The sequence below is a fragment of the Apodemus sylvaticus genome, chromosome 9, assembly GCF_947179515.1.
Source record: "Apodemus sylvaticus chromosome 9, mApoSyl1.1, whole genome shotgun sequence".
Lineage (NCBI taxonomy): Eukaryota > Metazoa > Chordata > Mammalia > Rodentia > Muridae > Apodemus > Apodemus sylvaticus.
The window spans coordinates 50,900,018-50,913,938 of record NC_067480.1 but is presented as its reverse complement, the minus strand read 5'-3'; the positions used below and the strand labels follow the sequence as shown (position 1 = coordinate 50,913,938).

The 13,921-nt window shown below is 41.2% G+C and overlaps 1 protein-coding gene across 3 annotated transcripts in view; it reads left to right on the top strand.

Moving 5' to 3' along the window:
* Positions 1 to 13,921, top strand: part of Pard3b (par-3 family cell polarity regulator beta) — a 1,018,635-nt gene that overhangs the window by 727,748 nt on the left and 276,966 nt on the right. For 2 of the 3 annotated variants that reach the window (XM_052192632.1, XM_052192631.1), the window contains 2 exons: positions 3,427 to 3,633; positions 4,360 to 4,597. In XM_052192632.1, the coding sequence (XP_052048592.1) occupies positions 3,427 to 3,633; positions 4,360 to 4,597 (445 nt within the window). Of the gene's footprint in view, positions 1 to 2,543; positions 2,634 to 3,426; positions 3,634 to 4,359; positions 4,598 to 13,921 lie in introns of all 3 variants that reach the window. The other variant, XM_052192630.1, reaches the window with a different exon arrangement.

Below are 13,921 nucleotides of genomic sequence, written 5' to 3'. Positions count from 1 at the left end.
GAGTATTCTGTGAATACTCAAAACAAGTGTTCAAATCTGGACAAGGTCCATCCCATGACGAGTAACACCTGGCATCCATAGATCACTTGCCCAGACAATTGCTTATAATCAGCCACAGCCTCTATGACTTTCAGCCACAAAGGAAAACGGGAAGAGTCATCATATTTGGGGGTGACTTCAATGAGTTTGAATTGCTGAGGTTTTGATTTTGATAAATTGCTCATTTTCTATTACTTCTTCAAGGAGACCGCTACCTTTAGAGGGAACCTGGGGAAAAAATATCATCTGTGTATAACTGGTGAGACTAGAAATAGAATGAGAACTGTCTCATCCTGAAAGCTGTAAAACTTCCTGCGCATTGTCAGCCTAAACCGAAATTGATGAGGGTAGGGGTAGGGAAGAGAGATTGGGTGGGACAGTCAGTCCTTCCCTACAAAATCTCTTCCTGACAGGGTGCTTTCCTCCTAGTGGGACTTAGTATTGATGCTCACCAACTGACACCTGACAACTTTGACCTAGTGTGAAAGAATTTGTATAGACCTAGGACAGATTTATAGCAAGGTCCCTAACTCCAGGAGAATCATTCTCGTCTATTCATAGCACCTGTACATCCTTAAAAGGACATTCCTGATTGAGGACTCTTTCTAGCTAACATCAGTGCTTCTTCCATTTCTTCCTTCTGTTTACACCTAGGAATGAATACAGTTCATTTTCCCCCTAGAGGAGAATCCTGGGGATCAAATTTAAAGTCTAAAACTCAACTTCCCCTTTTGATTTTAATTTTACTATGTGTCTTAGGGTCTAATGGTACCCAGCAACACTTGCAGTTTCTCATTTGGGGCATGCACACACACACACACACACACACACACACACAAACACACTAATTGGCAACTCTATCAATCCTACAAAATCCATGACTCCTTTACGTCCAGTTCTCTTAGAATCAGTAACTGTGTATTTGTTCTTCTTCAGAAATCCTTGCTGAGATGTAGGTGGGCTCCCTTTAGATAACATGCCTCATATCTCAGATGATTTATTCACTTTCAAGTTCCCTGGAATTTATTGCTAAAGGTTCATGTGAATGCTTACAGTTTGGGCTTTAATATAATCTCCCGAGTGGCAATTAATAGATAAAAGATGGCTGCTGTTGTTGACAGAGGATCTAGGCTTCCTCGGTTAGCTCTTTTCTTCGTGTTTTCACCAAATTCCATGCCAGATATCCCTAGGGGTTGATGCTAAAAATATATATATTTTTTCTGTAAATTCTAAAGCTTTTACTGTTGTCTCAATATTCCCAAACCTCTGTGTTGTCTTTTGTTTTCCTTGTCAGAAATGATCTTACTTGATTTTTTTTTTAAATCTCACCTTCTTGTTGTTCACAGGGGGAGTGCCTTTTTCTGGATTTAACAGTAACACAGCCTTAGTATTAATGCTTGCAAATAGCGCCTGCAATTTGTCCCTGAATTATCTTGTATTTTTTCTCAGTCTCTTCTCAGTTTCCTTTATTGACTATGCACTGTCATCTATAAAATGTGCTGTTTATTGTCATTGTGTGTATTATTCCTGTATGTTCTGCCTCCTGTATGATGAAACCATGGTTTGATGTCCAGTTTTTGTAGTATGCTGGCTTGGCTGGGTGGGCTTCGGGGCTCATCCTTACTAATATTTTTTGTTTTGGAGATGAGGAAAATGTAGGTCAGCTTAAGAACCTTGACCATAATCAAGTAGAGGGTAGGTACAGAACACATCCTGAGGTTGTAAAGTTCGTGATACAGAACAGAAAGACCGCAGTTGGATTGCCTCTGCTCAGTGCCCAGTGGTTATGTGAAGTGTGTAACTTTAACATGTTCCCTATCTTTTCTTATCTACAAATGCTAACAGGGGCCGTGAATTTAGTTTGGTAATAGACCACTTGCTTAGCATACCTAAGACCTTAAATTTGATTCCCTAGCTCTCAAATGATGCTACAAGAGAAAGGATTATAGTAAGTTAATATCAGTAAAAGACAGGGAGGTGCTTGGCACACTGAGAATTCTGTACATTGTTAGCTATTATTACAGTTCTTTACATATTCCAGCAAAGGTGGATGTATGTGCTGCTAACCAACCTTATATGGCTGTTGCAAACATTGTCACTGCTGCCTGGCCTTGTCTTATAGCCCTTGTAGTACACAGTAAGAAGCTAAAGTCACATCTGTGGTGGCGGCAGAAGTAGAGATAAAAACAGGGATAGAAATATTAAAAGGTAGAGGATCTGCCAAGCCTTAGGGTGTTAGTGTGCACTGAAATAGATACTCACATACATGATGCTCTCTGCATGTTCATGTCACATCTGTGGACAAGCTGAACAGTCATTATTTTCAGAAACATAGTGCACACTCCTGATGACAATAGTCTCCCTGGTAACTGAAGGGGAACAGCCAGGCCTTGGTAGAACAATGTGAATGCTGAAACAAAAGCCGTAATGGAATTATTTCTGTCTTGTAAGTAACCGTTTGGATACTAATATTTCCATCTCTTAATCTTGTTATTGATAATAAGGAGACTGGCTGGAACAGGAATGGAGGCCCAGGAATGGAGTGAAGGGGAGCAGGCCTTGGCAAGAAAAACTGTACAAGAAGATAGTCTATGGTAAAAGATAGGCCCTTAAAGCTGTCTTATGTTTTACGTCTCTGTGCTGTAATTGTCTATTATATTAAAGGAGGCTCCTCTCTTGCATTCCAAATGGAACTAGAATTGGAGCACTAGGAAAAGTTCTTTTCTTGCTTGCTTTGCTTTATTCACAGACTAAATGGATTTAATTCACCACGCATTAATTGTCTTTAAGATAATGTAAAGAATGTAAATAGGAAAATTCTAATCACTAATGGTCCTTGATTTCCAGGCCAATCAAATAAATAACTCTGTCAGTAATAGCAGGTTCAGCAGATGAGATGGCTCGGATTGTGTTAGGTGGATTATGAGTCTGGGTGCCTCAGCCTAGGAAGAAGAGGCAGGCAGATCTCTGTGAGTTTGAGACCAGTCTGTTCTACAAAGAGTTTGTATGTCTCTCTGACCGTATGTGTGTATATGGATGTACAACCTCTCAAATACATAATCTATAGATAGTGACTAATTTAGTGGCTTTTCAAGTTCACATGTATGTATACCTAGGTGTGCATATATACATATAAATTTCCCTGTGTAAAACAAATTTAAATACTGTCATCTAAATCTTACCACAGCTGTAGAAAAAGAAACTGAGGTTCAGAGATGGCAGCCTACTTGTTCAAGATAACCAAAGATCATGGCAAGGCTGCTGTTCACCCACCAATGTTCACCGACTTACCAGTCCTTCCTAAATGGCCCGAACAGAACTGTTCTTTCCACCATAGCACACTGTTCTATCATGGAGAAGGCCGACCTTTCACCTTTTCTCTTCCAGACTCTCCAGGCAAAGATTTTGGTCCAACTTTGGGTCTGAAAAAGTCCAGTTCCTTGGAGAGCCTGCAGACTGCAGTGGCTGAAGTCAGGAAGAATGAGCTGCCCTTCCACAGGCCCAGACCACACATGGTGCGTGGCCGGGGCTGCAACGAGAGCTTCCGAGCAGCCATTGACAAATCTTACGATGGGCCGGAAGAGGCAGAAGCTGGTAAGGCCATATGCCCCGTAAGTGGCTTCTTCACCTCATTATCATCTGCATATTGTAAGCGAAAATGTGCACTTAACTACTGAAAAAAATGATTTAAGGATCACAATTATATTTTTGATATTAAAAGTAATTCATTTTCCTGATATGTTTTGCCCTTTGGCTTAAAGAACATTGGATTGGAGGATGCAATGTGCAATTTATTTCACAGCGCAAATGGAAAAAAAAATTCTCTTTCACTTTTTTAGAGGGACCAACTGTCATTTACCTTTAGGGCAGGAGCACTAAGCACACATTTCTTGGCATTTTTATTTGAATCATTAAAAGCAACATCAACCAGAGGACTGACTGCATTAATTGCACAGGAGCAGTGGGTTATATTTATACTCAAAAGCCTCTTTTGGAAAGAAACTCACCCTGTTTGTTTCCCAGCATGTGGGCTTTCTGAACTTATTGAGGTTAACAAGCCGGCTTTCAGTGAGATTACTGCTTTAGCACATTTCAAGCCTTTTGTGCTACCAGCTAGCAACCGGTGTGGCCCACTTCTAGCCTCAGACCTTGCTTGAAGTACCCAGGGCTAAGAAATCCTATCTTCAAAGGGTACACGTAGCCACGTGGTTCAGGAGAACACGGAGTACTTGGATTCCTTCTGTCTTTTACATTTTGTCTATTTTATATATACTAGCAGCAAGGGCCCCTGACCACGGGTATTGATTTTTCTCTCTACAGACGGTCTGTCTGATAAGAGCTCTCGCTCGGGCCACGCAGCTCTGAATTGTGAGTCTGCCCCTCAGGGAACCCCCGAGCTAGACAATGTGGAAAATAAAGCCAAGAACATCAAAAAAACAAAAGAGAAGGAGAAGAAAAAAGGAAAGGGCAAGCTGAAAGTCAAGGAACAAAAGCCGAAGGAGGACCATGAGGATGCAGAGAGGAAAGTGAAGAGGAAGGGCTTCGGAGCCATGCTGAGGTAAGGGCCTGCTGCGAAGACACTTGGATTGCTTCTCCGAGCTAATCCATGCCATTGTGTATGCTCTCTCATCTTCAGCTATATTCATAAAAATCAAGACATTCACAAAAGTCAAGGTTACAACTGTATTTTTTTTGTGTGTGTGAAGAAGCTTGTGTTGATGACTTGCAACTGTCATAAACCTGTTGTCAAAAAGGCCCAATACTTTGGAAGGCATAGGAAGTGTTCCCTGTGTGTCTCTCTGCACAGTGAAAGCAAGAGGCTGGTATTACCCCATTCTTCTGTGACTTCTGATACTCAGGTCACCAGCATAGTAGCTGTTTACCTACAAAGGCACTGTGACACACTAGAGGTGTATCTGGGATAAGGGCTGTATGATTCTGGCCTCCACCTGTGGTCTTCCATGTCTCAGTCATAGGTTTCATATATCTTCCTTCCCTTCCTTTCAGACTGAGGCTAGCCCCATCCCTTCTGGAGGGCCCCGCAGGGCTGGGAGATCTGGGAGATAAGATGTCACATGCAGTGGATTCAGGGGCTAAGAGCACTGAGCACATGGTCAGAACACAATTTGGTTCTTCTCATACAGCTTTACTCCAAAGCACACTTTGTTGAAACTGTCTTCTCCACATTTTAATATCCTAGTGTGGCTGGTTTCTGGTCATTTGGCCAGGGGTTTCTACAACTACTCCAATGTAAACCAAATTACATCTCCTTCCTGGGCATAACTCCCTCGTCTGTGGCAAATGTGCCCGGGAAGGGCACTGGAAAATGCTTTAACTTGTTTAGGTGGTACAAACTGACCACCAGCACCTTGGTGGGCTGTTCCTGAAGCTCGTTACTGTACCAGTTGCTGTTGGTGGAGAACACGTTCACTGCTTGCCCTTAGGCCCTGACCTCAGACAGGGCACCTAGAGTCTCCTTATCCAAACTGGCTAACTTCTTTTTCTTTTTTCTTTGAGACAGGGTTTCTCTGTGTAGCCCTGGCTGTCCTGGAACTCACTCTGTAGACCAGGCTGGCCTCGAACTCAGAAATCCACCTGCCTCTGCCTCCCAAGTGCTGGAATTAAAGGCGTGCGCCACCACTGCCTGGCCTGGCTGACTGTTTATAGAAGCAGAGAAGGCACTAACCTACGTAGCAGCAGTGGTGGCAGCAGCGACAACAGCATCTACCCTGACATCTTGGATGCAGGCAGAGAAGGCTGTAACTACATAGTACCTGCATCTACCTGGCCTGCTACAATCACCAAACTCTTACCCCTCCAAACCACTTAAGGGCAGCTTGCTTCCACTGCTCTCCCATCCCCTCTGGCTATGACATGGCTGTCATACCAGCCTTGCTTCCTGAGACTCCTACAAAGTGACTCAGTTTGCTGTCCTGCCTAGAAGGACTGAACAGACTCTCTCAACATGCCCCTGGGCTTTGTCATTGTGTCAGGAAGATCAGGAAATGGTTGCTCATCACAAAGCTGACAGATTTACAAAATCACTTCCTAATTCTGAGGATTTTCTTGTAGCTTGTGTTTAGGAGAGCGGGAAGTAAGGTAGAGGTACCCATTTCATTGCTTTATTAACTTTAACTCCCTATTAAATCTATTTATCTCCTTCCTGTTTGCTATGAAGAACAGATGACATATGATAAACTTAACCATATAGTTTAGAATATCTATCTCTTAAAAATACTAGGGAATATAGGATACTAGTTGTTTTCAATGTCAAATCTTCAACTGATAGTCTTAAATATAAAAGAATATTCAATTATCTTATTCCATGTTTTCCTCCCTTCCTTCCTTTTCTTCTTCCTTTGTGTGTGTATGTGTGTGTGCACCATAGGCACTAGAAAGTAACATTTAAGGGACACAAATAGTGTAGACAGCTCTGAGCCAACCTATTGCATATCCAGTGTGTTCAAACAATGCTACTCCAATATGCTCCTCAAAATCTTATTTGGGGTCAGAGGGTAAAGACAGGGTTTCTCTGTGTAGCCCTAGCTGTCCTTGCTCCAAAATCCCATCTGACCCCAAGCTCACAGAGATTCATAATAAAACACCATGACCAATATAACTGATAAAAGAAAGTGTTTAAATAGGCTTCAAACGGCTAGGGTCCATGATGCTGGTACAAAGGCACAGTAGCAGAAAGAGCTAAGAGCTCACAGGTTAAAACTACAATCAGAAAGCAGAGAGAGCACTAAGAATGGCAGGAGTCTTTTGAAACCTCAAAGGCCACCTCTAGATACAAACTTCCTCCAACAAGAACACACCTCCTAATCCTTCTTAAACAGTTCTACCAACTAGGAACAAAATATTCAAACATGTGAACCCATGGGGGGCATTCTTATTCAATTCATAACATTACCTTAGCAGTCTAATGCCCTGGAAATCATTTGACTATCAAAGAATAAGATTTCAAACTTAAAGATCAAAGCTTATGTTACTGATTGGTGAATGAAGATATATTTCACCCACAGAAGAAAGACACTTGGATCCCTAAGCAGAAGGTGTGGGCTTTATAAATAGCAACAGGATAAAGAAACTGGAAACAAGGAATATAAAGTAGATTGGCCACTATAAACAGCTTTCTTCCAGAGTTATAGAAGAGGGAACTTCCTTACCATGGTGTCTCAGGGTAACAGGATCCTTTTTGGTCAGTTACTTTGAATGTTCTGATATTTTGAAGACTTGCTCATTTCTAAGTTTAATTTGATTGTGTAGTATTTAGCACAAGTTCCACATTCTGCTTTTAGCTTCCTCCAGGAGCTCAGCCTAAAGTAGAGTCTTAATACCCTACATGACCTGTAGTCTAATGACTCTCAGGGAGACACATCTTTCTGCTGGCCCTGAGATATGGCAATTGTCCTGAGTTTCCTCAGAAATCCAAGTGTAATCTCAGGGTCTTACAAGCAGAAACGGAAGGCATGAGAAGCAAACATGGTGCAAAACAATGCAGCATTATTGCTGTGAAAATAGAGGGAAGTGAACATGAGCCAAGGAATATGGCGACCCGCGTTGACTGAGAAGGATGAGGAGATGGCTTCCCTCTGGCCAGCCCCTTAATTTTCACCCATATGTATTATTCAAGCCCCTAAGATTGTACTAATTGCTTACAGTATCAATGGAAACCAGCACAGTCATTATCATAAGTATTATTACTGCTTTTACAATGTCATAGTAATTTATAAGGACAAGTTTCCTCTTTAGAGTATTAAAGAAAAAAACTATAAAAATGATTTAGCCACAATAATCTGTAAATATGAAAACTATCAGAGATTCACAGGGCCTGTTTCTAAGACTATCACCTAGTTAAACGCTGACTGTATTTTCTGTTACGTGGGTAGCTCTGTGTACTTATTGCCCATGAGACAGGGCCAGCTCTTCTCCCTTTTCCCAATATGGTCCCTATCTCCACGTAGTGGGAGCCACAGGCCGTGGATCCTCTAGACACACAGCACCCTGCCTTTTGTTCCCTTTCACTGCACTAACCAAATTAAGAACTGAGAGGTGATGTTGGATTTTTATCTTTGGTATAAAAATAGCAACTGTTTTCCATAGCCTTTTGCATCTGCGTTGGTGAGCATATTGGAGTCACTGCTACATGCACGCTCTCAGCAACAGAACACAAAAGCTGTTACCATTAGCCAACAGATTTTGCTTTAATTCTCATCTGTTACTCGCATGCTATTGACTTAGTTTCTTTCTTATTTAAAAAAGATTGATTGCTCTAAGGTTCTCTTAGAGTTAGATGTGACTTAAATATGCATTATTTCTCCATTGTCTGCCCTGCTCTAATGCATTCCTGAATGTAGGCTTTTCCAGTAGTGTCTGCATTTACTCCATGGATAGTGGCACCCGGCCACGGAGTGTCAGTGGGGCCTTAAATCCTGCCCCCTTTCCTCATCCTAAAACTGTGATGTGTTAGCAGTGGCCTTATTCTTGCTACTCAAGAGCCAAGTGTTTTTACTGTGCCAATATTAGCCATTCCAAACACGTTGATGATAGAACAGGAGAACTCAGGTTATTTTTGTTCCTACTAGAAAATCTTTGGAAGGTCTATCCCTGTAGCTGCCCGAGGCTACATTCAAACGGTTTACTGGGTCACCTGGAAGGAAAGTTGGGGATGGGAACAGGGTGACGGGAGAAATATGAAGTCAAGACAAGATTTCCTGCTCAAGACTCAAAGTTTAATGGAGGTCTCCAAATATATATAGGCAGGGCAAGTCCCTCCCCCCAAATTCCAGGGTGTGTTCCTGAACTGGCCTGGCTGTTCACTGGTTCCACTGCTCAGGCAGCTGGGCGGGTCACCTGCTTAATTCAGGAATTTGTAGACCTGGAGGAACAATGAACTTCACCTTGGTCAATGTCAAGTTCCTACCAGGTAGCATGACACCCCAATGCGGCTCTCTCCTACATATCCTATTCATCTTTCTACCCATTGTCTAGTTTGTATATTGTTACGATTTGCTGATTTTAAATTATGTCATTGTATGAGTCAAGTCTGGCTCTTACAAGGGCCATAAGTTAGGAAAGTAAGTAGGAAAATCCTCAACTCCAACACCTTCCAACTTTGGCAGTTACCTTAGAAACTCTGATTACTTGCTGCTGGGAGAGAACTTTGATGGCTGTTAATCTTTGGCCCATTTTGATACAGAAGTCAGAAAGAGACAATGTACAAATCCTTTTCACATTACCATCTTTTATAGTGTTACCAGCTCCTTCAAGGGTTCTTTCATTTGAGATGGAAATCACTAGGAGGCAAATGACAACATCTGAGCAAGGTTTACTGGGACTTGTGCTTTACCACAGGAAGATGACATGCAGCAGGGTTCCAGGGATGCTCTGAGCAGGCACACAGGATGCCGTGACAAGGAAGGTCAGGACTTCTGCGTATGCTTTGTCAGCGTCCTGCTTTCGGCTCACTGATGATCTTACACATGCACATAGGATCCATCTGCTCCCTGCTCATAAAAGATGTCAGGTGTGTTCACTGCCACCAATGCAGGAAGACATGTGTCTGTCATCTTCTGGCCTGCATTTTCAAGGCTGGAAGGAAAGCTGAGGGTGGGGCCAAGCCAGCCAGTCCTGTACCTAATCAACAGTGGAAACTGTTTTACCAAAAGCTGCCTGCATTAAAAAAAAAAAAAAGCCCTTGGTACAAGGTTCAGGACCCCCACTGATCCATCTCCAGTCAAAGCACATTCTTATTTTTGCTTCATGAATTTGAGTTCCTTAGGTATCACTGTTCTTCAAGGTATGTTCCTACACAAGGGATATGCATGGCTCCTGTAGCCAAAAGCAGAGTTCAAACTCTTCCATAGACAGTGCGGTTCAATGCAGCCTGTCACAAATGTCCTTTGGCCACAATCATGTTAACCACAATGGAAAAGCCAGCAATCACCCTCTGATTTCTTGGCTGTTTAATAATCTTGTCAATCTCTTATAGTCTTTAAATGAAATTCTTCATGTTTCAAACCAGTCTCTTTATATAACAGTTTCGGCTGTCTTCTCTTAAGAGTCTAAGTCACTCTTCAAAACCCACAAACTGTCAACTTGTTCTGGACACTGAATGAAAGGCTTGAAGTGGTATAAGTTCATTTATCTTTCGTGTGTGTGTGTGTGTGTGTGTGTGTGTGTGTTTGTATCTGTGTACATTCACATGTAGTGTATGGGTACATGTCTTATTAAGCTTTCTGCAGTGTGCATATGCATTATGTATGGGGTTCACATATAGGAGCCAGATGTTGGTGCCCAGTGTATTCTTCTTGCTCTCCACCTCATTTTTTCTTGAAACAGCGTTTGCCAGAGTTGAGCATGGAGCTTGCCAACTCTGTTACACTGAACACGCCACAGCTTAGGGATCTGCATCGCTTCCACTCCAGCACTATGATTCTAGGTGTATGCTCCAATTTTTCTTTTCATGTGGGTGCTGGGCATCTTGAACTAAGTTCCTCCTGCTTATACAGCTAACATCGTACTAACTAAGCCCATCTCCCTAGCACATTAAGTTCATTTGTCTCTACCCTTTCTAGGCTGTTGTCCTAAAGGAATTATGTCTAGTTAGCTCCTTCCTGATAGATCATCAAAGTGTGTGTCCTGCTGTTAGGAAGGTTTTTAATTTTGTCTGTTTTTAAATTTTATTTGCCTATATTCATTTGATTAATAACATTTATTGACTACTTTGTCTTTGCCAAATACATTAATAATCATTCTTTTGTTTTCTCAACAATATTTATTAAAGTCCTAACTTTACATCAGGTGTTATCCTCGGAAATGAACAGCAAGCAGTGAAATTCCAGCTACTACGGCACTTTCCCATCATAATAAAAAAAGAAAAAGTCAAAGATAAATATGGGTTTCTCCTGCTGTGTTTAGTACAAAACAAGGAAAATGTCACATCAACATAGAAGCTGTTTTTTAAACTATGAAGTACCCAGGGAGCAAAGGGACATTCTCCAAGACAGCTCTGGAATTCTGGTAAAGAGTATCGCCTTCTGGACTCACATGATTCTAAAAGAGGAACCAGACCATGGCTCCTGCAGGGTTTACGTGCCAGAAATGGTGAGAGAACAGGGCATACATGTCTGACTCAGAGACATCAAGATGATTGCAGACTATAGTAGATGCTATGGGGAAACTATGGGGCTAACATCCTCTCTTACTGCAGCTGTCTGCGGCCAAACAGACTGTCCCCCAAACTTCACAGGATCTTCAGCAGATAGATTATCTGAACAGTGCACACTGACACAGAAGCCAGCTCACTTTTCTTATTTTTTTTCCATTTTTTCCCCAGTAGCATAGAAATCTAAGGGTTTTCTGTAAACAAATTTCACAGCTATAACACAAAGCAGCATATAAAGTTCAAAAAATGTCTGTCTAATATGCAAAGCCCTGCCGCAGCCGATTTAGACATTCAGAGAGGAGTGGTCTACAGTAGAAGTGGGGACATTGATTTCAAGCTCAATGTATCAGCCCTACACTTCCTGATCCAGCAGTGGAATGTTCTATATCATTTCTTCTTCACTAGGCTTCAGATGTTTCTTTTCTTTTCTTTCTTTCCTTCTTTCTTTCTTTCTTTCTTTCTTTTTTTGAGAATCCTACTTTATAAACCATAACGATATTTTTAAAACACTTAGAAGCATCAACTTTTCATTTCTAAGTTTTGTCTATACTACCGGATATACTTTACTCATTCCACTGTAAAATGTACTATGTGTTTTACTTTAACTAGGAGCATGCTATAAAGAGGATCTATAATGTGCCTGTCTTCAGACTGCCAAATACACTTCCCTCATGCTATTTCTACACAAACAATTACACAGTTGCTACTATCACCAGGCTCATGCTAAACCTAATTGCAGGCTCCCTGGCCTTTACCAATCCCTCATATCCTCTCCGTGCTGTTGTGTCATTTCAATGGAGTGGTTTTCATAAGTAAGCAAGCTGTCTTTGTAATGTCTGTCTTGATAGATACTAATGCTTGTTGTGTAAAAGTCCACCAAATTATCATATTTATTTATCATACACATGTTCTGATAGATAAAACCTTTATGAAGTAGCAATACACAATAACACATGTATAACTTCCATACTTCTCTTTTCTGTGTTTATGAAGACACTACTCTCAGAGTTGCTAGCCTCACCTACTTGAAGTTGTGTGTCCATGAGCAACCCCTTGCTTCTGGTAACAACCATTTCTTACTGGTTCTGTAAATTATGATCTTTTATACTTCACTTGTAAGTGAGGGCTCCATGGTGCTTATCCTTCTGTGCCTGGTGTGTTTCATGTAAGAATGTTTCCCAGGTTTATTCATGTTATCTCTGGCAATGCACAAAACAAACACAGCTCTCACTTCATAAGGAAAGAGTTTATTCTAGAGCCAAATCCGATTTACCCAAATCTGGAAAACACAGAGCTAGGTTACTTCAGGTTCCATGCTCCCATGTGGAAACCATGTTATGAAAATCATAATCAAAGCAATTTTAAAATAAATTGGTGGATATATAAAAGAGGCAGTTCCAGCAAGGTGGGGAATCTTTCAATAGGCCTAAGATGCTGTGTGATAAGCATGCTTAGCTTTGAATTGGTAGAATCTGGTGATCTGATAAGTTAAAAAATTCCAAAAGGTTTTTATCTCTAGCCACAAAATGTAGTGCTAATACAGAAGTAGACAAGGAATGGCTACACTGGGGCCTAAAGCCAGCCCGAGCCAAGGTCTAATTAGACACTAGACCTGCAGCATTCCAACCTGTCTATACCACTGCAATTTGAATCCTTCTTTCAAAGAATGTTAAATAGTAATGTGTGTGGTGTGTGTGCACACGTGTGCATGCGCATATATGTATATGTGTATGTGTATTGTGTATGTATGAATGTGTGCAAGTATATTACATTTCCTTTGTTCACTTATCATTTGGCCAATGTGTAGTTTATTTCTGTTTCTTTGCTATTATGAATAGTGATACAATAATCATGGAAGTGTAGATTTGTTTTGGATGTACACCTTTCATTGCTTTTAAATATATTTCCAGAAGTGAGACTATGGCACCTGGATATCATATGGTATAGTTTCTATGTTGTGATAAATCTCCATAATGTCTTCCATAATATCGGAATAATTCATATTTCCATCAATAGTGTGCAAGGCTTCATTCTTCTCCACATTCTTGCTAGTAATGGTTTCTGTCATTTACGTAGTGTTTCACTTGAGACTAGGGCTCACTAAACCCACAATCCTCCTGCCTTAGTCTCCCAAGTGTTAAGACTGTGAGTACATGCCACCATTGACTGCTACTATTCATGTTTGATAACTAAACTTAAGATGATGTCATGGGATTTGGATTTGCGTCGCCAACACTGTCTTCCTACCTGTTGCCTGCTCGTGGGTCTGTCTTGATGAAATTATAGGCTTCTCTCCCTGTTTCATCCCTTTGGATTTACTCCAGGCAAACCCTTTGTCTCAAGCTAGACTACTCAGAGCCCACAAACTTTCCCTTCCACTGTTTCATTTCCCCTGAATTGCTGTTTTGTAATTCAAATGGGCAAGGTGCTTCTTCTCTCTCACCTGAACAGTTTGCATAATAAAGTATAGGAAGAAATGCCGTCGCTCAAATCAGTCGCTCATTTATATTTCATATGCTCTGGGTCACTCCTTTCCAAGTGTAACTGTGAACTGTTTTCAAGCTTTACTTAACCACTGGGTAGAAGACAAAACTTTCCATTGCTGAATACAAATCAAGAGTAGACTCACCCAAAGGCTTGTTTCAAGTTTTCTTTCCTTCCTCTTTAAGTACAGTCTCAGTGCAGAGTGTGCAGATGGGTTCAGGCTCAGAT